The sequence below is a fragment of the Mya arenaria genome, chromosome 17 (genome assembly GCF_026914265.1).
Source record: "Mya arenaria isolate MELC-2E11 chromosome 17, ASM2691426v1".
NCBI classification, from domain to species: Eukaryota; Metazoa; Mollusca; class Bivalvia; order Myida; family Myidae; genus Mya; species Mya arenaria.
In genome coordinates, this window is record NC_069138.1 from 44,239,940 (window position 1) to 44,266,435 (window position 26,496).

A 26,496-nucleotide genomic window follows, 5' to 3' on the forward strand; every position below is an offset into this window, starting at 1 on the left:
AACAGGTAACAGGTATATATCAGTCATAGATTGGTCAAATATATCTACCAGTCAACTATTGGTCACACGTATATATATACCAGTCATCACAGAGCAACTTGTATATACCAGTCAACAACAGGTAATATGTATATATCAATAATAGATTGGTCAAATGTATCTACCAGTCAACTATTGGTCACATATATATATACCAGTCATCACAGAGCAACTTGTATATACCAGTCAACAACAGGTAAGATGTATATATCAATAATAGATTGGTCAAATGTATCTACCAGTCAACTATTGGTCACATATATATATACCAGTCATCACAGAGCCACTTGTATATACCAGTCAACAACAGGTAACAGGTATATATCAGTCATAGATTGGTCAAATGTATCTACCAGTCAACTATTGGTCACATGTATATATATGCCAGTCATCACAGAGCCACTTGTATATACCAGTCAACAACAGGTAAGATGTATATATCAATAATAGATTTGGCAAATGTATCTACCAGTCAACTATTGGTCACATGTATATATATACCAGTCATCACAGAGCCACTTGTATATACCAGTCAACAATATGCCTCTTGTTTATACCAGTCAACAGCAGGTAACATGTATATATCAATCATAAATAGAACAAATGTATCTGTAAGTCTACAATAGGTCACATATATATATACCAGTCATCACAGAGCCACTTGTATATACCATTCAACAATTAGCTTCTTGTTTATACCAGTCAACAACAGGTCACATGTATATATCAATCATAAATAGGACAAATGTATCTGTAAGTCAACAATAGGTCACATTTATATATCAGTCATCACAGAGCCACTTGTATATACCATTCAACAATGAGCTTCTTGTTTATACCAGTCAACAACAGGTCACATGTATATATCAGTTTCAGCACTGCTAGGATATAATAATGATGGCAAAAATGGATAATTCAGTGTCATAAGATTTCTATGACACTTTAATTCGGTATGTTAATTTTGCATTCATCAAATATACATTACCCTAAAACAATCGGTATGGGGATTTTGCATTCATCAAATATATATATAACGGTAGAATCATATGTTACTACACCATGGCACCCGAAGAGCATTAATTCATTACCTAGAGGGGATGTCCTAGTGTCAATGCAAGCACGAGACTTTAAGTGGAAACTTAGCAAACTACAGCTGCACGATGACGACACCTTTAAGTCGATAAAAGTTTTAGAATTCCAATCGACGATGGATATTCACTGCATGTTGTTGTTGGTCAGACTGGTTCACTGCTCGTTATTCAATGCTGTGAAACGGAAGGAGTAGTTCATGGATGTGACCTTGATGGAAATGAGAAAGTCTCGTATGAATGTGACCAGCCCAATTCTGCAACAAACGATAAATATGGATTTATCTATGTAGTCGGTTTGACAGGAGAGGTTCACATTTTGAAACCAGACGGAACACCTTTAGGCGTGAATTATATTTCAAAAATGAATAAATGCTCGAGGATTGCTTACGACGAAAGCAATGATCGTCTGATTATCACAAACTACAAGGACAAGAAGTTACATTTGTTGAAAATAGACTACATCAATGAATGAACAATTGAAACAAGAAATACGTATCTATAACTTTGATCAGAGAATTGTTAAGATCGATCGATGTTTAGCCATTTATATGTCAATAGGTTCATTGTCGATCAATATACCGTGATCAGATATCTGCATATTCAGTTAAAAACTATTTTACAGAAGAGAAATTATATAGTTACAATAAAAGTACTCGATGAACACGTGTGTGATTTTTATGCCTTATGCCCAATACTGTTATAATGTCATAAAAGGGTGTCTTACTTAAATGAAGAACATGCAAATATTTTGACCTTAGAATATAGGAAAACTCAGCATTTTGATATAAATTTCAGTTGACAAAAAGTTAAAACCATTGAAAGGCTGTAAGGCCGATAAGCGTGACTTTACTTTCTTACAATTCTGTACACAGGATCCGAAAATAAAAACTGCGTGGTCTCAAACTATTACCGTAAAGTGCCTGTCATTAGTAAACATTTTTTCAACCTAAATATTGTTACTCAACATTAATATCATATATTGTAGCATTATATGTCATTATATTAATGAAATATTGAATCGGAGGTCATGACATAAGAAATGGTAAAGTAAAGTCGTGAATTTTCTTAAAAATAAGCTAGATTTCTTAATAGTTTTGCTAGTAAAAAATTGATGAAATGAAACCCGATATTTGCTGAGAACGTTAAGACTATTTGTTGTAAGTAAAGAAAAAAAACAGGGTATTTTAGTCAACACTCGTTTATTTCATTTTTATGCGAAATCATCTATGAAATTTATCCCCCTCCGTTCATTATCACGATTAATTGACTTTCTTCGGCTTGCCTTACATTAACGTATAACTATTATAAACGTATTTCAATAAAGAAGTATGCTAAGCCTCTCTATTCTAAACCGCATAACTCCTTATGTCCCGTTCTGTAACCCCCGCGCATTAATTATTTTAACATATCATGACAAAAAGAAGATCTCAGGATACGTGATTTTATTTGCGGTACTAAAGTCTAAGTATTCAGCATAAACAATTAATACTGCTGTAATTTGTTCGGTCATGTATTTTATTTATTGATGGTTCTAAAAATGATGTTGATTTCACCAGACATCAACATTTCATACTTTTAAGAACAAAACAAATATTTTTACATCGGATACCTTACATATGACCGTAACCGCCTTAAAGTACTAATTTAATCTATTCGTTATATATGCAAACGTTTCGAAACAGTATTTCATCAATGTCAGCAAAATACTTAACACTCAGAAGTTATTGATCCCCTTGTAGTATACTTTTGTATTATCAGTTGAAAGTTTTGCATACCCTTGCACATACATAGACTGCTGATCTAGTATTATCAGTTGAAAGTGTATATCGTTGCAGATATAGAGAGCTAGCCTAGTATTATCAGATGAAGTTTTGTATACTTTTGCAAATATATGGATTGATAATATTGTATTGCAAATATATAGAAAGCTCAACTAGTATTATCAGTTGGAGTTTTGTAAAGTTATGCACTTTTAAAAGAAATCCAAATAATATGGAGTCGCAAGGCATCAAGATGTTTCGCCAATTGTAAGATGATGAAGTGAAAGTGATACCATAAATCAGGAAGGTATTGAAATGAAGGCTTATCCTTCAGCAAGACGAAACAAAACAAAAGACGTTCTTAATTTCCTAATGTCAGCAAACTATTTATAGAAGCTTATAAACTTCACCTTATCGTTGTTGAGACTATCGCAAATATTAAAAAGGCTGTGTTAACAAAGCATGTAAACATAGCGTTATCAACTATCCATATAAAACGACGTTCGATATCAATAAAATAGAAACTCAACTCAAAACTTTGTTGACATTGCGCTGATAAAATGAAACGTTACAAAGGAATGATTTTATACATGAGACTGTCACAGAAAGCACAGACGGTTTTACGAAAATGCCGGTCTCAAGTAAGCATACATTATAGATTTCCGTATGAGGATTTTAGGTGATTGTCTGACTGGTTTAAGTCCACAAATGCATATCTTCTAGGCGCATAAGGGCGTAGATTCTAAGAAATTACACAAATAATACAATAAAACATCAACGGAAACGACTTCAAACTTTTCTTATGCACGTATTTTAGACTGATAGAAGAATGGAGAAAATAAACTCTGCGTGAATATTGAAAAAAGAAAACCTCAGCAGGGAAATATTTCAAGTTTTTGTCAACATACAAACAATCGAGTTGTGTTAAGATACAAAACAATATCTAATTGTAATGATAACTTACACACAATAATGAAAACATAGAGATATTTGACAATTTTTACCGAAATTATATTTTAGCAGCCCGCGACTTGTATATAAACACCAAACCCCACGCAGCGGTTACTTCCCCTCAGGTCAGTACTATAATTCGCTATAAATATTATAAAAAAGCCAAGCAAACATACGATACAATAATCAATCACAAAAAAATATGACTGTTACCCTAAGTAAGCATGGAGATGGGTATAAGGATGGGAATGATTGTAATACGACTGTTACGCTCAGTAAACATGGAGATGTGTATAAGAATGGGGATGATTCTAATACGACTGTTACGCTCAGTAAACATGAAGGCGTCTATAAGAATGGGGATGATTCTAATACGACTGTTACGCTCGGTAAACATGGAGACGTGTATAAGGATGGGGATGATTCTTATACGACTGTTACGCTCAGTAAACATGAAGGCGTCTATAAGAATGGGGATGATTCTAATACGACTGTTACGCTCGGTAAACATGGAGGCGTGTATAAGGGTGGGGATGATTCTAATACGACTGTTACGCTCGGTAAACATGGAGGCGTGTATAAGGATGGGGATGATTCTAATACGACTGTTACGCTCGGTAAACATGGAGGCGTGTATAAGGATGGGGATGATTCTAATACGACTGTTACGCTCGGTAAACATGGAGGCGTGTATAAGGATGGGGATAATTGTAATACGACTGTTACGCTCGGTAAACATGGAGGCGTATATAAGAATGGGTATGATTCTAATACGACTGTTACATTCGGTAAACATGGACGCGTGTAGAAGAATGGGTGAGAATTGTAATACAACAGTTACCCTCTGTACACATGGAAGCGTGTATAAGGATGGGGATGATTCTAATACGACTATTACGCTCAGTAAATATGGAGGCGTGTATAAGGATGGGATTACTTGTAATACGACTATTACCCTTAGTAACAATGGAGTCGTGTATAAGGATGGGGATGATTCTAATACGACTGTTACCCTCAGTAAACATTACGGCGTGTGTAAGGATTTGGATAATTGTAATACGACTGTTACCCTCAGTAAACATGGAGGCGTGTATAAGAATGGGGATAATTGTAATACGACTGTTACCCTTAGTACACATGGAGGCGTGTATAAGGATGTGATAATTGTAATAGTATTGTTACCGTCAGTAATCATTGAGGCGTGTTTAAGGATGGGAATAATTGTAATACGACTGTTACCCTCAGTAAACATGGAGGCGTGTATAAGGATTAGGATCATTGTTATACGACTTTAACCCCTAGTGAACACAATGCGGTGTATAATTGTAATACGACTGTTACCCTCAGTAAACATGGAGGCGTGTATAAGGATTGGGACAATTGTAATACGACCGTTACCCTCAGTAAACATGGAGGCGTGTATTAGGATGGGGATAATTGTAATACGACTGTTACCCTCAGTAAACATGGAGGCGTGTATTAGGATGGGGATAATTGTAATACGACTGTTACCCTCAGTAAACATGGAGGCGTGTATAAGGATGGGGATAATTGTAATACGACTGTTACCCTCAGTAAACATGGAGGCGTGTATTAGGATGGGGATAATTGTAATACGACTGTTACCCTCAGTAAACATGGAGGCGTATATAAGGATGGGGATTATTGTAATACGACTGTTACCCTCAGTAAACCTGGAGGCGTGTAATAGAATGGGATAATTGTAATACGACTGTTAAGCTCAGTAAACATGGAGGCGTGTATAAGGATGGGGATAATTGTAATACCAATGTTACCCTCAGTAAACATGGAGGCGTGTATAAGGATGGAGATAATTGTAATACGACCGTTACCCCTAGTGAACACGGAGGGATGTATAAGGATGTGGATAATTTTAATACGACTGTTACCCCTTGTGAACATGAGGGCGTGTATAATGATGGGGATAATTGCAATACGTATGTTACATTCAGTGATCGTGGAGTATTAGGATGACTATTTTATGAAAGGCAGGAGCATAGGACGTTTTATTAAGCCTCGCTTGCAAAGTCATTATGAGCAGTGTTAAAGTGTTAAATTATAACGTTTAATGAAGAACAGTGGCATAGGACGATATATAAAGCCTCGCTCGCAATGTCATTATGGTGAAAAGTTATGTCTTATAGTGTAACGTTTCTTGACATTTCTTTCAGAACAGAACAAAATCATTTGCTTTATTACAACATTGTTAATTGATATTTTTTCACCCAACACTACATACTGACCTCGTCATTATACTTTCCGTAAACTGTACCCGAAGTTCATCAATACACATCCACAGTACGTCGGTATGTTTTATAAATGCACACTTCTTTGTTCCATGAAAGGTTCGTATTTACTCGTATGGTAGCAAGTTTTAAACAAAAGGCCTCATTACCGTTTTTTTTTGAAAACAACATAATTATATACACGGATGGAACAAGGGCAATTAATATATGTGGTGTTTTGTTGGTGGTAAGTATGTTGTGTTTTGCGTGTGGAATGTCAGTGTTTTTTTGTGTGTGGTATGTCAGTGTTTGTGTGTTGTTTTTTATGCAAGTGCAGTTTGTGTGTGCTAAGTCTGTGTGTTTTAGTTTATTGCATGTCTGCGCTGCGAGTGTTATGTCTATGCTGTATTTGGTATTTTAGGTATTTTGTATGTGGTACATCTGTGTTGTTTTGTATGTGAGTTGTTTGTTCCGATTTGTGTGTGGTATGTCTATGATAATTTGTATGTGGCACATCTGTGGAACTTTTGTATATGGTATGTCTGTCGTGTTATGTTTGTGGTATGACTGTGGTGTGTATAGTATGTATGTTGTATTGTGTGTATATTAAATATGTACTTAATTGTACATGGTATGTCTGTGGTGGATTGTATGTGCAATGTCTGAGCTGTTTTGTATGTGATATTTTCTATGTGGTATGTATGTTGTATGGTGTGTGTGGTATTGCTATACTTCTATGTTTGCTGTATTTATATGCTGTTGTGTGTGTGGTATAACTATGGTATTTCGTGTGTGGTACGTCTGTTAGGTTATGTGTGAGGTTTATCTTTTGGTGTTCTATGTGAGGTAAATATTTGAGGTATATCTGTGGTGTTAGTGTGAGGTATATCGTTGGTGTTTGTGTGAGTATAGCTGTGGAGTTTTGTTTGAGTATAACTATGAACAGCTAAACATACGCAAAACACTTTTAGTACTTATACACTTATCATAAAATTTTAAAAGTGTTTTGCGTATGTTTAGCTGTTCATAGTTATACTCAAACAAAACTCCACAGCTTCAATAATAAATGACCAGTTTTGACTGAGGTTTTAAATGAACCTTCAGTTATTTATGCTTGTCATCTATTTGATCTGGTTATTGTTCGTCAACTTATTTAGAATAACTAAATAATATAAATTGAAAGATATGAATATACGTTTAGTTATATATTAATTGATATATATATTCAATCTTAATGAAGAGTACATTTGTATTAGTTAGTTTAATCATACCATGTAAACCTGACTTTACTGATGTAATACTATCATATTTCTTCTTAAAAGTGGGAGAGCACTGTCCCTTCCCTAACGAATGCAATTCCAAGATTTAAGTGGAACTTGTGTCGCCTTCATCAACCTTTAATCGAAATCGAAACCCTCTAGGCGCATTTAAGGACGGGTTCTATTTACTTCAAATGATTTGCAAAATGTCGATCAACAATAAATTTAAAACCGTAACACATTCTGGACTTTAGTGGAAGTTGTCCTCGTTCACGTTGTGTCACATTGCTGTGTTATACATTTGCTATTTCACTTACAATAACTAAGGAATATTTATACAGTACATTGCGTGTACGATGAGTACCTAAACTAACCGATAATGTTTGTTTTCTTCTAATTACAAGTAGACACTGGTAAACATATATATATATATATATGTCAACAAATATGCAAACTGTTTTAATTGGTGTAATTCGATGATTTGTTTGGGTTAGCTGAAATCGCCATAAGCTATCAGATGCTGATAAACATCATTTAACCTTAAAATGTATCGCTGACAAATCACAGACCCCAACATTTAACTTTAAACTGTATCGCTGACCGTTCATAGGCCTTGACCCCAACATTTTACTTAAACTCTATCGCTGACCGTTCATAGGCGGTGACAAAGTCAGTTAAACTAAAACTGTACTGCTGACCGTTTATAGGCGGTAACAAAGACATTAAACCTTAAACGGTATAGCTGACCGTACATAGGCGGTAACAAAGACATTAAACCTTAAACGGTATAGCTGTCCGTACATAGGCGGTAACAAAGACATTGAACCTTAAACTCTATCGCTGACCGTTCATAGGCGGTGACAAAGTCAGTTTAACTAAAACTGTACTGCTGGCCGTTTATAGGCGGCAACAAAGACAGTTAACGTTACACTGTATAGCTGACCGTACATAGGCGGTAACAAAGACAGTTAACGTGACACTGTATTGCTGACCGTTTATAGGCGGTAACAAAGACAGTTAACGTTACACTGTATTGCTGACCGTTTATAGGCGGCAACAAAGACAGTTAACGTTACACTGTATTGCTGACCGTTTAAAGGCGGCAACAAAGACAGTTAACGTTACACTGTATTGCTGACCGTTTATAGGCGGTAACAAAGACAGTTAACGTTATACTGTATAGCTGACCGTTTATAGGCGGCAACAAAGACAGTTAACGTTACACTGTATTGCTGACCGTTTATAGGCGGTAACAAAGACAGTTAACGTTACACTGTATAGCTGACCGTTTATAGGCGGCAACAAAGACAGTTAACGTTACACTGTATAGCTGACCGTTTATAGGCGGTAACAAAGACAGTTCACGTTACACTATAAAGCTGACCGTTTATAGGCGGCAACAAAGACAGTTAACGTTACACTGTATAGCTGACCGTTTATAGGCGGTAACAAAGACGGTTCACGTTACACTGTATAGCTGACCGTTTATAGGCGGTAACAAAGACAGTTCACGTTACACTATATAGCTGACCGTTTATAGGCGGTAACAAAGACAGTTCACGTTACACTGTATAGCTGACCGTTTATAGGCGGTTACAAGGACAGTTCACCTTAAACTGTACTGCTGACCGTTCATAGGCCGTAAGAAAAAAGTCATTGAACCTAAAACTGTATTGTTGACCGTTCAGAGGCGGTGACCACAACATTTATCGTTAAACTGCTTCGCTGACCGTTCATAGGCGGTGACCCGAATATTTAACTTTAATCTATATCGCCAACAGTTCATAGGCGAAGACCAAAACATATAACTTTAAACTGAATAGCTGACCGTTCATAGGCCGTAACAAAGACAGTTAACCTAAAACTGTATAGCTGATCGTTCATGGGCCGTAACAAAGACCGTTAACCTAAAACTGTATAGCTGACCGTTCATAGGCCGTAACAAAGACAGTTAACCTAAAACTGTATAGCTGACCGTTCATAGGCCGTAACAAAGACAGTTAACCTAAAACTGTATAGCTGACCGTTCATAGGCGGTAACAAAGACAGTTAACCTAAAACTGTATAGCTGACCATTCATAGGCCTTAACAAAGACAGTTAACCTAAAACTGTATAGCTGACCGTTCATAGGCCGTAACAAAGATAGTTAACCTAAAACTGTATAGCTGACCGTTCATAGGCGGTAACAAGACGGTTAACCTTAAACTTTATAGCTGACCGTTCAAAGGCGGTAACAAAGACAGTTTATCATTGACCGTTCATAACCGATGACCAGAACGTTTTACTTTAAACTGTTTTACTGATCGTTTATAGGCGATGTAAACAACGAAAAACTTTAAACTGAATGGCTGACTGTTCAAAGACGATTACTTAAAATATGATTGTTATTGTTTGTATAAGTAATTTTGCCTTTTCCTACAAGATATGAAGGCTTGGAGCTCCATCTTAAATTGATCATAAATGATTCACAAATGCATATACAAAGGCTATATGTATTACCCACGTAGACTTTATATTTGAACAAAATAAAACATCAAAAAGCTGAATGCAGATGCGGATTTGCCAGAGTACTGTCAGAATGCCATTACCTAAATCATAAAATTATTAATGGCTCGTCGTAATTGTTTTTATAATCTTAGTTCTTCTTGGTGTACTCGTCCATATCTATATTGGTATTGTACAGTTAGTTATAAAATAAGAGGTTTGTCTCAAGGACAAATAAAAAAACCAGTTATATTAAAATGAAACATGTCTATTAAATTGCGTAATTTATAGCATCTATAGCTTTATATGCATTATTATACACATTTTATCTTAGAGAGTGATGTTTTTCCTTATTTCTTCTTGATCTTTAAATTCGAAGACATTATATGTTAGTTAATGGAATGAGTTCACACGAATTTACAAATTTAAATTGGGATGATAGATATTTTGGTTGATAGCGTATGAGCTTTACTGTTTTTATCGTACAGACATTTTGAATGTAAAAAAAAACATCAGCAAAGACAGTTTATTTCTGCTGAAGCACCTATCAATCCAGGGAAATTGCCTTCCAAACTCTTCATATTGAGAAAATGCCTTATCAGTCCATAAAATCACCGGGAAATAAACAAAGTCAAACAATTGTCATTATGATTTGCTATTACCACTTTGCATGCGATCCCGCTGTGTTATTTACTGGGTTATCCCAGACATTTCTTGTACTGACCGATATTGTAGTATGTCAGCTGAATGTACATGAATTAGGTTCATCTTTAGTACATTACATATATCAGAATGTTCTTATGAAAGGTGTAGATGCTTGCATGTAAACAGTAAATAAACAACACCAGTTCCAGCAGTTTTATCACCACATTGACTGCAAAAATTGAAATATTATACAGCATGATTGGCAAATAACACAAGAAGCAAAAATTTCGCAAATAGACTGGCTGATGTAATACAAACAGTTGCTGAACGAAAATGAATATTCTATTAGCATGAATATTCTATATTTGGTGACAAAGGTGCTGTTGTTCTGCATTTGTATGCAGTAGCCATATACTGGCCTTGTGTTTAAGACAATGTGTTTATTTTAAATATCATGGCATTTTATTTAGACGCTTGGTAATGGTCATATGAGACAGCACTGAAGTTTTGTCATTGAAATGTATCGTTATGTTAACAACCATCGAACCACTTGATAAAGTTGTTCAATGTCTGATAAAACTTCGTTCAAAAGAATAACAACATGAGGCACGTTCGCCAGCTTCAATAAGGAAATGATAATCGGATGGGCCAAACCCATTAACTTATATCAGTTGTAACGAATCCCTTTAATATAAGCCAATGTGGGCTGCTTATATCAGATGGCATGAATCCCTTAATTATGAGACATGAGGAGCTGCTATAAAAGGGTTCGGAAAATGAGGAAGCGGAAGCATGAAGACACTCAACAGAAGGATGCATGACGCAAACTCAAACCTTTAGCTACGTCAACACCAAAGTACGTTTTATATCAATAAATAACACTGTTTAGTCTTTTTTATGTTTATAGCAACCTATAAGCTATATATAAGTACAGAAAGTATTATAATTTATGCAAACAACTACAGAAACAAGCTCAGTAACAAAACGTTTAAACATAAACTCGGTTTATGGCATTGGGTTAACGCCAAAGACATAAAACATAAAAACAATCATAAAACATGGAAAAACAGCGCACAACTCCTCAAACAGCACAGTCCATACATACTATATATAAAACAAACTATGTATGTTTATCAAGGAGTGTTAGGTACCGCCTTGGACCGGTCAGTAAAATGTAAATTTACTGGGGGATTAAACCAGTTTAAGTGCACAAACCTCACTCTTATCCCAACAATCCTCAATATAGAAAAAACGTAAAAGTTAAAAATTAAACCAGTGCACCTGAATTATTTATGTTATGGTCAAAACGTTGTAGTTGTAATTTTAATTGATCAATAATCATTTAATGGATATCACAAAAATGTAAATGTTACCTGTTCAAATAATTGTACTGAAATTCCTCACACTAATAATTCAACTTGAACTTAAAAATGTACTTAATGAAATGAAATGTTCTAAGCGGCAAAGACAAACGTAAATACAAATATAGCTTGATATTTGTTGCTAAAATTGGTTCCTTTGGAAAATTTGTTAGGAATTTGATATCAGCGAGGAGCCAGTATAAATGGCTCTGCGGATGGCTGAAAATCATGATCACACAGCTGTAAATTAACACTGACAAGGGATGCTCGTATAAAACGGATTTTTCAGGGCAACAACCCTGTGTAGTTTTGATATTTTTACTTCAAATTGTATAGTTTTGACATTGTAATACAACTTATTTACAAAATATATGGGGAAAAGTTTCCATCTGTGTACTAAATATTAAACAACGTTAAAAAGGTGCGTTTTCCTAAGAAAAATAAAATTAGTTGTAACCACTGTGTATTGGAAACAAATGCCAATATCCAGTATATAATGACATAACTATGCGGTGAAAATATCAACAATAATAAGTCAATCAAGTAGATCAAGCATATTCAGCCTGTTTTTTTAATCACAAAACGTTCAGCTTCAAAACCTACAAATATGGTAGGTAGCCAATTGTCTGAAACGGTATAATCATGATTTGATTCATTGTCGTATGTCAATTGAAAGAAAAAGGCATGAAACAATGAGTAGGTACTTCCGAATTGGCGTACTTTGTCCTTAAAATTATTTGCAAATTGTTTATCTTGTAAGTGTCTATATTGTGACAGTAGGCCACGAAAAACCTGAAAATACGATTTGTTGTATGTATTTTTGGCATTAGTGTTTAACGTTAAAAAGTGATTCAACGTTTCAATTACTTTAACCAGTCAAACTGCGTTCACACCTTGATACTGACATCAATCACGCGATTCATTTCTAAAATAACACTCACTGCAGTAGGTTGTTATGAATAAGAAATGTTCGTATGACATCTGTTTGTCTCATTTAACAGGGAATACTTATCATTAGCAGTAACAAAAGATAAATCACACAAATACAGTATAAGCAAATAGAAGTAATCAAGGGAAACAAACATCGTGATGTTGATGTCGATAACAATCGTCGTATGGGACCGCCACAAAAACTTCCGACAGCTCTCAACCCGTACAAATCACAACAACAACAACAACAACAACAACAACAACAAACACGAAATCAGGAACGACGACGCTCATAACAACCACAACAACAACAACGACACCATGAACGACGACGCTCAAAACAACACACAGGGGATACTTACTACAAACAGCGTCAAAGATGCGGTAGCAAACCACACAAAACAAGACGGATTATCCAGCATCAGAAATAACGTGCCATAAGTGGCAAATACTTAATTGCAGTGCAAAAATGTGCCGTAGTAAAATTGAGACTCTGGTGTATTATTGTCAAAATGACAAGGACAGTTCGGACAATGTTAACCAAGAAGTTTATGACTACCCTGTAAGAAGTCTTTCTTCTTCCGATAAATCAGTTGTAAATCTCTCATTTGGATCTTAAAATTTAAAGCGAAGATTTACACGGGAAGCTAGAGAATTATTATTTCATCAAAGCAATTTCAATCAATGGTCTAAAGTCACTATTGCAATCTCCTGAATCCAGACTAATTTTCTACACAGGTTTTCAGGCAGAATTCGGTTAAACATTCAGTACAAAAGTAGGTCAGTTAATGTTCAGCTGTATGTAGAATACTACAATGCCCCAGCTAAGGATAATTTTAGCAACGCATGTGACCTGAAAGTAGTACAAATGATAAATCATAATAGCATCTCCTTAATAAGGCCACGTGTATGAAGGATTTCAAAGATTTCTTTCATGGTATAGGTCTGTTCGAAAGAACAACTTTTATTTTTGTCAACACTGCAAAATATTAGCTTTAGGCATGTTCTAAAAGCTGGCCTGGCCTGGTCTGGTCTATTGACACAGCATTTTGTGTCGGACCAAGCCAGATATAATTCATAATCAGAATAATTGTCAGTTGGCTTAGTTTACAAATATCTGTTTTGTGAATTCCCATAGCACGTGTACTCAAGTTCTTCCTTGTAAAACCATTGTAATAAACTTCATGCATATTGTAAAAACTCAAGGAGGCTTTTTTGTCTTCGCCGGCATACTTGTTTTGTTTAAGTTTCCCACTTAAGCTGGAGTAAAACATGTATAAGTGGTTTAACGCGCGTTCAAAGGATGCAATATTGATGCTAAACAGGCAACACAAACGATATCAAACGGTTTGAATACAGGGCTGTCTTTCGACGATTATGGGCAAATATTAGGCCCCATTCCAAACGCAATGGAATATACTTTTGCCCTTATATTGCGGTTAAAATTCCACTCAATAATCCAAAACATTTAACTATTGCAGAAATAATTGCATGTGTACGGTGTTTTGTACATAAACTTCCACAAAGAAGTAATCTTTCTTTCTGTCAACTTTCAGAATTCCCATTTGAGCAAAAATAACGTTTAATTCTCCAGATGGCGAAAGACACTCCAGGATAATAAACATAAACAAGGCGATTCTCGTGGTAAGGTGATTTACACAATGCAACTCAGGGCCCATATTAAGTACAAATATATCAACTTTGGTTTGTTGTAGTGAAGAAAAACTTCCAACCGTTCGCGGAATGTTTTAAGCATAAAGGAGGAAGTGGTAAATAAGTCAAAAGATACTTCTCTAGACTGATATAAATGTATTTCTGTAAGTATTTCAAACATGTAATGATGTGGTATGAATCGGGTCATTAAGATATTTGCTGTAAAGGTTTAAAATAAAATAAAGATCTATCATTTTTACAGTATATTCAGAGTGTGTTCAATATAAAATATGGCCGGGCAAAGCCATGCCAGGTTTTAGAACATGCGGTGCACATTTTTGGGTCTAGTGCAATTGGCGCTGTGTGCTTGCAAGAAGGTCAGCAAATACCTATGCGCTAAATACATTAACGCAGAACCAAGTGCACTGGGCTCAAATTTAAAAAAAGAAATGCTTACTCTATTGCTTGGTAGTCTGAATATCAAACAGTACGTATATGGAAAGCAAATTGAAATTAAGAGTGATAACAAGCCTATAATCTTAGTATTGAGAACGCCGTTATGTGCCGCATCACCTATATTACAAAGAATAATATTGCAATTATAGTCCTTTATTCTATGTTTTCCAGTGGTTTATATTTATCAGTTAAATAAGTCTGATATTTCACTGTTTTACCGGATTTGTATTTCTTGTTTCTTGTTCCATCAATCAAACTACAATTGTAGTTGCTCCCCTTGTAGTAACCATAATCCTCTGAACAAAGGATACTATTCCTAGGTCATAATATGGTTACTTTCGAGGCACAATAACCTGATCAAAGGTGTTCACATAAGCTGCGAGAAAGCTCATCGCCGCGCTCGCAATATTATGGTTTAGCCGGGCATGTCTTAACATATATCAAATAACGAACTAGCATGTCCGATTTGTGAGAGGCATATACCTTCAAACACAAAAGAACCACTTTTCGGGCATGGCATTCCAAAACAATCAAAGCGAAATATGTCATGCGATTTGTTTACTTATAACATCAAGGCAAATATGATACCAGTATATGCATAAGTTCGCCAAAAAGTCTTTGAAAAAGATCCCTTTGCTAAGGCTACAAGTATAATTGGCATTCGGATACCACAAATACATTTCAGTAGATTAGGTTTTTATGACACAAAAACAGCAGACAGAGTTGACATAGTTTATATACAATGTGCTGTTTGTGGAGTTTTGTGCTGTTGTTCCATTTGTTTTTGTTTCTGAGTTTTTGTTTCTGTGTTCTTTGTCTTTGGCGTTAACTCAGTGCCATTAATCGTGGTTTATGTATAAACTTTTGGCTACTGTGCTTGTTTCTGTAGTTTTTGAAATGAATATTCATGAACAGAAATGCACATTTTAGAAATGAATGTTATGCAACTTCAAGCCAAATGCATTCATTGCAAAAGCAAAGGATGCAAAAACTAGATTGATATCAATCTCTTCTGGAGTATAGAAACACCCCGAAATGTGGTTATTATCCAACACAACTGATATTGGAAACTGCTACCTACCTTGTTTTGCACTCCCAAATATCTCAAATCTAGGCCAGTAAATGTGCAAGATGCCCGGAAGGAAATGAAATTGTTCATCATGATATGATTTCAATCGTTCAGCTTGCCACCTGCTTCTATGAAATCAGTTAAGGGAGAAGTGAAGGAACCTGTCCAGGTAATGCAGCAATACAGCAAAAGGTCGTATTCAGTGGAAAACTTCCAAGAAAATATAAAACACGCACGATCATTCAGAAAGCTCGTATTATGTCATAAAATATGCTTGGAAGTGAGACAACTTTTAGTCTATACAAGAACACAAAATGACTATAATAACCAAATAAACTACTATGCTTTAAATCATGAGTTTCTTTTTTCATTTGTATTTAGATTCATTCTTATTGAATTTTTTACATTAGCTGTGCATGCGTATGAACAACCCGCTCATCTTATTGCTTATCAGCTAAGTTAGAAAAGTATTAAATACGTATAGCATGTATTTTGTTAGTATATAATAAAGTCATGTAGAATAAATATACAAGTTTAAATACTAATATGGAAAAGTCGATCATTTCACTTTGTTCGTCATTTATCATGTAGTAAGGAATGAACTTACAAACTCTCCTAAGTTTTTCTCTGTAGTGTATGTTTGGCCATTTATGTAATGAATTAGTCATCAGTAAGAAATGGCGTTTCAATTGATATCAACATTATATGTGATCACCATCCATTACAATTCAATATTGCTCCAAATGGCATGATGAAACAAAAAAAAATGTATTTCATTTTTATATCGGATACCTTAAGCAAGATATATGTTTCTACCACAGCAGAGAAGATCCAAATATTTTGCCACGCTTAAAATTCTTATTTTACCTACAGACATTGTCTTTTGACTTCAAAATGTGGTTTGCTTAGTAGAAACATTACAACACAGTGACCCAGAATGCAGTTTTCCTTTAGTGTGCGTGTATGTAATAGTTTGCTATCCGGTAAAGATGAAAATATACCCGTATATAAAAATCAAATTAAAATATATGTTAACTTTACTAGTATATGATTAAACTTGGGTTGAAGTATAAGCTACTATCATGGCTGCTCGTGTAAGGATGAATCATACACACTCGGCCATGGAAGATACTTTTAATATACATATGTATGAGAAACGATAAGTGAAATTTCAATATTGTTGACATGCGTGACTGTACTGACAAACGCATCGAATTAGATTAACCAATAAATAATGGGATTATCTCATTGGACTGTCTGAAATCGACATAATGTAAGTCAATACTGGAATTGTAAACCACGCAATAGATTCGTTTTGCCTTTATGGCGTACACTATCAAAAACGTTTCCATTAGTTGTAAACAAAGTTCTATTGGTAGATCGAACAAAACAAATAAGAATAAAACACGAAAAATGTTGATACAAAACAGACCTCCTGGTACTTGGGGTTCACCTATAAGTCTATAAGTATATATTTTGTTATAACGTTTCCGCAAGTTAATGAATAGTTTGATAATATTTACCTTCTAGATTTTTACTTTATTCTGGATTGTTGGGATAAGAGAGAGGTTGTGCGCGCAAACTGGTTTAAATCCACAGTAAATGAATGTTTTACTGACCGTTCCAAGGCGGTACCTAACACTCTTTGATAAACACATCCAGTTGTTCGCATAGTATATATGCACAGTGTTGATTGTTGAGTTTTGTGCTGTTTTTCCATGTTACTTGTTTGCGATTTTTGTTCTTGTGTTAGTCCTTTATGTCTTTGGTGTTTACCTTGTGCCATTAAACGGGGGTTAGGTTTAAACTTTTGACTACTGAGCTTATTTCTGTACCTTTTCATGAATATATTTATAAAAGCTGACCTTCTAGGAAGAAAAGCACAAAAAACATGTATGTAAAAAAGAGAGTGTATTGTTATGTGTTTAGTTTCGTTGAGATGTACGTATATATAATAGTCAGAAAAGCAGTCCACGTATAGTCAAACCTATTCTCTTCCAGTTTCATGTGTTTCTAAGGTCTTGTTTACTTAAATGATACACGTTTAAACATTTTTTTTTTATTTTGACTTGATATATTATTTTGTTAAAAAACCTTTCACCGTTATGACGCAAAATATAGTTTTTCTTTGTTTTGTGTGCATGCTATCCGTTATCTAAATTAATTCCTCGCAATGAATAAATATGTGCGGGCGCCTAAGATTCCTTTCGATTTTAAGTTTGGGCAAATCCGACGAAATAAAACTTGTTTCAGCCTTATAACTACTAAGAAAATGAAAACATTGTAGTATGGGATATTTATTCACGGTAAGTCTGGTTATATTTTGTTTTGACTACTACAGCAGATGGACTAATTGTTTATACTATAATACTGGCAACTAAGCCTATATGTAACACAGTATGCTTCTAGTGACAAACTGTACCTGTCTGCTCGAAATGCCGTATCAACCATAACAATGCAAAAGTGTACAAAATCTGAAATGACAGCAGAGGAACTACACTTAATTGGATGATAAGTGTGTCACCCATATGTCTGACGGCCGGATAGACATCACATGCACGGGACGTTGTTATTTCACGGTCGCCGGAATATGGAATAGCTTATATGTCGCTTATATGTCGCCCTCGACCGTTTTCAAAATACAATACAATGCAATACAATAACAATTACTTCGGTTTATAAATTGGAATACATAATGTTAACGTTTACATATATTTTAGTGAAATAGACTCCTAATATGCATGTGTATATATATCTGAAAGAGTTTTAGTGTTAAACATGGATCAGTGAACTGGTTAAAAAGGCATTGTTACATGCTCAAAATCCTCTTTCAATAAAAAATAATGATTGTTGCATAACGGAAGGAGAGGAAACCATCCCCGAACAGAAGCACAACAGGGGGAGGGGGTTATATCTCAATTCACAAATGTGCCTTAAATTACGAATATTATCTGCTGATTTGAATTTTTTTGCCATTTATTCATTTGATTTATCACAAATAAATACAACTTCTAAATCAAAACAGTTAAAAAATACTTTTAAATCATGTAAACATTTATTTAGAGATTGCTAAGTATAATCCTGGGCATTTATAGAAAAACTTCAATTTGGCACATGAATGTCTTATTTGGAGGTTAATTTGGTCTTTGTTATTATATGCAGGTAACATTTTCCGGGGTGCATTTTATTTTAAATCACTGTCTTGACTTAAAAAGAAGACCAAAATATTCTTAATTTAAAGTTTAGGACTTTTATGATCAGATTGAATATTCTAGCTACATTTATGCTTAACTTAGAATAACAAATACACCACAACTCTTTAATTTACTTCGTCTGTCCTTCCAACAGATGCTTTTCTCGGTAAACAATTGAATCGCTTCCAACAATTGATGCGCACCATGGAATATCGTGTCACGCATAAGATCTGTGTTCTTAACTACAAGGTCAAGAGCACTTGATATTCAATGAAAATAAATGGATTTTGTAGCAATAAATCGTACCAGACCTAACTTGCTGTTTGATATTAGGTCACAGCGGCCTATGATATGTGTGCTCTGAATTCATATTACATTTCATTCAATAGTATATTATTATCAATTAGCATTTGCTCAAAACGGGGCGTATGTCAGATTTTCCTGACTGTCCTTGTTTAATTTTAAGAAAATAATATTTTCACAGACAAAGTTTTTAAGGTGGACGCAGAGGACTTTATTCGCTATCAAAGTCAATGGTCAAGTCAGTCTATTTAAATCCATCATAAGGTTAAATAAATGCAGACTAGATTAAACAGGTTTATTCAATTTTAAAATAAGATAAAGCAAAAACATTGGCTCTTTAAAGACTCTGAAACAAAATGTACCATATAGTCTCTGCATAAAGCTGCACTTTCACTGAACGAACGTTAAACCATTTGTTGTAAACATTTGTCTTGGAATCAACCAATTATTGCGTTAATATCTGGACACAAGTGATATTAGACAATTGACATCTGTTTTAATGTGAGTCTTACATGACTTGATTGAGGTTGATTCTTAGTTGCAAACAATATAATGTCAAAACTAATAATATGCAATTCTATAAATATGTACTTTAATTTTAAAAACACAAAACTGTGTTACCAAAAATATAAGAAAATACCAAGCAAAAACATTATAAGATCGACAACGACCCTAATTGTAATACTCAAGTTTCTGAGCCCAAAGCCTGTCAGAATTTACCGTTAAATGAATAAAGATTTGCGATGCTGATAAGCTATTGCTGATTTTCAGCTAGTCCCTGGTTAAAATGCGTTAAACTGAATAACAGTGATACTCAATATCCTTGAACGTGTTTTGTAGCTAGACATTCTGCAAATTGGTGCTGTGTGCAAGAAATGCAGCATTTATAATGTAAACAAACGTGGGGCGATGCTCGAAATAGCTGCTTATATTAGATTGCTGGTGCTTCCTAGCTATCAGAAACCCGAATGTTTGCTTGCTTAACCATTTTGAAAAGTGCAGAACTGGATAAAGTAAAAACGTGGTAATCATTTCAATTGGATAAGATATGTTAATTAAATTTTGTTAATAACGATGCTATGCTAGTACATATAAAATAGCTACGGTGGCAAAGATGTGACATTTGCGATTTTATCTCACTGTCAAGCCATTTTATCTCGTTTCCACAACTTTGTAATCTCGTGGCCACGACTTAATTATTTCGTAGCAACGACGTCCTATCTCGTTCCCACAAGTTACTTGATGTTCCCAATACTAAGTTGTCTTGTGGCCAGGACTAAGATACGTCTTGACAACGACTTACTAACGCGATCAAACGATAAAGTAAGCCAAGGCCACGAATTTCCCTGAACTTAGTTATGTCTAAGTCCTTGTCACGGCATGCTTAGCCTTCGGAGCGAGAGAGTTATATTTCGCAACAAGATAGAAAATGTCACATGGCACCTCTATGCCACCGTAAATAATTGTTAGATAAAGTAGCGCTACATTCATTCCAAGACCAAAGTAAACCAGTATAGCACAAATGAAAATGTGTTGCTACCGAAAACCAAGAATATGAAAAAATGATATTATTCAATGTAAAATGACAATGTTTTATTAATTTGCACTAGCAATTATTGAATGTGATGTTTACATTGGGTTGTGGCCTGTTAGGAAATAAATCATTTGTGGTTTGATTTTTTAAATACTTATTTGAAACATTTGTTTTTATATAAAATATTTGATAACGTTAGAACGAATAATCTTATCGTAACTCTATTATCACATTCACGAAGCCAGCATTGCAAAAATATAAAGACGATAAAACAAATTCCCTCGTGCAATACAATTATTCAATTAGACACCAATAACAACAGTTAACCGAGATAACAGTGACTTCTGCTTTGTTTGCAATGTTTGTGAAACAATGGGCGTATTCAATAGTGAACTCAGGTGATAGAGAAGTGTGCTTTGTTTGTAATGTTTGTCAAATAATAGGCCATTTTCAACAGACAAATCAGGTGACAGATAAGTGTGCTAAGTTTGTAATGTTTGTGAAACCAGGGGCTGTATTAAGCAGCCAACCCAGGTAACAGAGAAATATCATTGGTTTGTAATGTTTGTGAAACCGTGGGCCTTATTAAACAGTCAACCAAGGTATTTAAATTCTGCTTGGTTTGTAATGTTTGTGAAACAGTAGGCAGTATTAAACAGTCATCCAAGGTAACATAATTCTGCTTGGTGTGTAATGTTTGTGAAACCGTGGGCCGTATTAAACAGTCATCCAAGGTAACATAATTCTGTTTGGTGTGTAATGTTTGTGAAACCGTGGGCCGTATTAAACAGTCATCCAAGGTAACATAATTCTGCTTGGTGGGTAATGTTTGTGAAACCGTGGGCCGTATTAAACAGTCAACCCAGGTAACATACTTCTGCTTAGTGTGTAATGTTTGTGAAACCGTGGGCCGTATTAAACAGTCATCCAAGGTAACATAATTCTGCTTGGTGTGTAATGTTTGTGAAACCGTGGGCCGTATTAAACAGTCAACCCAGGTTACATAATTCTGCTTGGTGTGTAATGTTTGTGAAACCGTGGGCCGTATTAAACAGTCAACCCAGGTAGCATAATCCTGCATGGTGTGTAATGTTTGTGGAACCATGGGCCGTATTTAACAGTCATCCAAGGTAACAGAAGTCTGCTTGGTGTGTAATGTTTGTGAAACAAATATAATTATTGTTAAGAACGCCTCAGTGATTACATCCAGTTTTATTTTACAGTACATCCAAAACACTCAAATTGAGTTAGATCTAAAATGTTATTGGTTTAGACCCACGGCCCGTTTATCAGTGTCATACGAATACTTGTAGTGCAAGATTGCATCTAGTATTTATAATTGTATAAATGTGGCGCATAAATGTTATCGCTAACCCCAACACTAGAGTTACGAACTGTAATATGATGCATGCGTGATTAGTCTGTGTTGTTTTGTATAGTGTATGCATCCCGTTTAAGTGTTTGTTTGGCCTTAACCTTGTGCCTTAAACAAGAGCCGTGTGGCCACTGAGCTTGTCTCTTCTTCCAACGAAATTATAATTGGTTATAAATTTATACTTTCTAAAGCACAAGAATAACTGCTCGACGTATTATTAATGATCACGAAATTTCCTAGCGAAATGTCGCACGTCACTCAAGGATGCTGAGCGTAATAACATACCGGGAATATATGACGATGCATTCAAATATGACAACGTAATGAAACATGGTTCAAAAAGACATCCAAATGTCATATTGACATTAATTGTTTCATTTATTGTAGGAAAGGATAAACACACAATCGTACGGATTGAACACATATTTTCGAACCATCATCAGCGTACTCGACTTATAAAGCAAAAGTAATAAGAGAGATGCTCGTCTTTTGATATTAAACATGATAAAAATAACGTTATATTCAAGAATCGTAATTTAGTAAAATAACGAACAAAACTAATTGTATATATTATAATGCAGTCATAAATATTCATATGAAAAGTACCATTGAACAATGGAATTATTTAGATTATAAATTATGTTCATGTCTAAAATAAATTGTTTTTAAAAAAATGTTCTGTTTTCAGAATAATTTGGTTACATCCATGCGTTGTTGTGGTGTCGTTGCTGTTAGCAACCTGTGAAGCAGACAGGTTGGGACGATTGGAGCGTCAAATGACACTGTTGAAAGCCTTTCAGTCCTACGTTGAGGTGGTACGTATATAGTTTACACCTATAGACTTCTGTTGTGGTCAATATGTAGTTTTGCTGACCTATTCAGCTCGCTTCTCTTTACTACCAGATGGCGGTAGGTAATGATTGTTCAATTGTATACAAATGTACTACTGATAAGATCAATATCTACATAGTCTTTCAAGTTGTAAGACTGAGGACGCTAGCTTGGAAGTCTTTATGAATCGCGGTACTATAAAACTGTCAAAATATATATTCTTCAGCCGAGATCATAATGCAGTTTTACTGACATTTCACGTGATATTGACAGTTTTATAGTCTTAGGTAATGAAGTCAGTTATGGAATATCATCTTATACTTCTGTATTGGTAATTCTGTAGTTTTACTGAGCTGTCACGTGATATTGACCGAGGACGATACTATGATAGTCCTACATTATTGCAAAGGTATAAAATATCATCCTTTACTTCTGTTGAGCTCGTTATGTAGTGTTACTGACATGTCACGTGACATTGACCTATGACGCTAGCTTCACTCTACTACATAATGGCGTAGGGTATAAAATATCATTCTATACTTCTGTTAATTTCATAATGTCGATTTACTGCCCTGTTACATGATATTGACAGAGCACGCTAGTTTTGTAGTTCTACATTATAGCGTAAGATATAAAGTATCATAATATACTTCTGTTAAGGTCAATATGTAGTTTTACTGACCGTTGACGTGATATTGTCACAGGACGCTACTTTGGAAGTCCTACATAATGGCAAAGGTTTGAAGTATCATCCTTAACTTCTGTTGAGGTCACTATGTCGATTTATTTAACTGTCACTCGATATTGTCCGAGGACGCTAGTTTCATTGTACTACGTAATGGTGTAAAGTATAAAGTATCATTCATTCTATACTTCTGTTAAGGTCAATATGAAGTGTTACCGACCTGTCACGTGATACTGACAGAGGAGGCTTGCTTCTCTGTACTACGTAATGGCGGTAGGCAGTGATAAAATATAACATTGTTAACTCCTCTCTGCGTGCAAATTCGGTTTTGTTTCTCTTGTGGGTTAAAAAAACAAGAAATGAACTGTATTCGTACAATTTAATGCCTTTATTTTACAGGGGTATTGTTCTCGTTTCAGAGATTGGACACAATTGAAGGAGACTTTGGTGCATTAACCGAAAGAGTGTCAACTCTTGAATCAATAGTTAAAACCTCCGAAAACGATACTGGAGGGACTGACAACCTAAAGAATGGACGTACGAAAGGGACAATAAATACCCAATCTGATTTTAACGATATCAAAACTTCTCTCCATCTGTATAAGCATTCGTTTCAAAAACATAAAAAGGAACTAATCAATGTCAAATATGATGTGAAAGACTCATTTTCGGTGTTTCTGTCGAATGCATCCAAAACTGTTGACACATTAGTGAACACTGTCAGTACCCATGTAAGAAACAGCAATGAAAATATATCAGCTTCTTTGGAAAAGGTAAGCGATAAATTAGTTGAAAGTGGGCAACTAGTGCGCTCTGATACATTTACATATTTAGGCATTGTCAGCTCTTAGGTAAAAAAGATATGGTAAAGCACTTTACAGAGCTTGTTTATGTAGTTTCTCACATATATATTAAGAGATAAACATGACAACAATAAAACATTTTTGTTTTGCATCCAAATGGCATTGAATATATCGCAGATAAAACAGATATTCTTGAACATTTTAGAACAATACATTTCAGAACGTCTATGTAACATGTGCACGTGTCCAAATCGAAACGATTCAGCTAGAAAAGACGGTTGAAGAGCTAATAGGCAGAGCAAATGAAGTTGTTGGCATCATTGATGAACAGAGATCTACAATAGAAGACGGCATTATGGTCACCATCAGGGGGCGTAAGTACTCGTAGCAAACGTGAGGATATCAAATCAGGCATGCTTAAGGTAATGGCATTTTCTGACAATGACTACCTGTACTAGTTGCTTTTAAATATGTTAATTAGGGAGCAGAACAGGCTCATTAAAAGTCAATCAATATCTTTGATAAGCAGAGTAACAATTGGTGTACCGTGCCATATGTTCTGTTCCTAATAAAAGTGAAGTTTACATTCCATAATGCTATTTTACGCTAAGGGTTACATGCTACAAGTAGAACAAGAAATTAATGTTGCTGCCAACAACCCTACGCCAACGATATATCATATAACTGACACTGACATGTCATATAACTGAGAACAATTCATCATACACCAGGCAACGACATGTGATATAATGCTGACAACGACACATCATGTTACTGAAAAGGGCATGTCAATAACAGACAAAAACACGTCATTTCACTGACAACAACACGTCATTTCACGGAGAATGACATGATATATAACTGACAAAAATAAGTGATATAACTGACAACGACACGTGATATAACCGACAACGACACGTGATATAACTAAAAACAAGACGTGATATAACTAAAAACAAGACGTGATATAACTGACAACGACACATTATATAACTGGCAACGACACATTAAATAACTGCCAACGACACATTATATAACTGCCAACGACACATTATATAAGTGACAACGACACATTATATAACTGGCAACGACACATTATATAAGTGACAACGACACATTGTATAACTGCCAACGACACATTATATAACTGCCAACGACACATTATATAAGTGACAACGACACATTATATAACTGGCAACGACACATTAAATAACTGCCAACGACACATTATATAAGTGACAACGACACATTATATAACTGGCAACGACACATTATATAACTGCCAACGACACATTATATAAGTGACAACGACACATTGTATAACTGCCAACGACACATTATATAACTGACAACGACACATTATATAAGTGACAACGACACATTATATAACTGGCAACGACACATTATATAACTGCCAACGACACATTATATAACTGCCAACGACACATTATATAGCTGCCAACGACACATTATATAACTGCCAACGACACATTATATAACTGCCAACGACACATTGTATAACTGTCAACGACACATTATATAACACTCAACGAAACATTATATAGCTAACAACGACACATTATATAACTGACAACGACACATTATATAGCTAACAACGACACATTATATAACTGACAACGACACATTATATAACTGCCAACGACACATTGTATAACTCACAACGACACATTATATAACTGCCAACGACACATTGTATAACTCACAACGACACATTATATAACTGACAACGACACATTATATAACTGCCAACGACACATTGTATAACTCACAACGACACATTATATAACTGCCAACGACACATTGTA

General features: G+C 35.0%; 1 protein-coding gene across 1 annotated transcript; it reads left to right on the forward strand.

Moving 5' to 3' along the window:
- Positions 1-4,043: 4,043 nt before the first annotated feature.
- On the forward strand, positions 4,044-25,058 carry LOC128223521 (uncharacterized). The gene is made up of 4 exons (XM_052932799.1): positions 4,044-4,600; positions 23,040-23,166; positions 24,287-24,640; positions 24,891-25,058. Exons 1-4 carry the CDS (start codon positions 4,044-4,046, stop codon positions 25,056-25,058), a joined length of 1,206 nt encoding a protein of 401 aa, XP_052788759.1.
- The last annotated feature ends 1,438 nt before the right edge of the window (positions 25,059-26,496 follow it).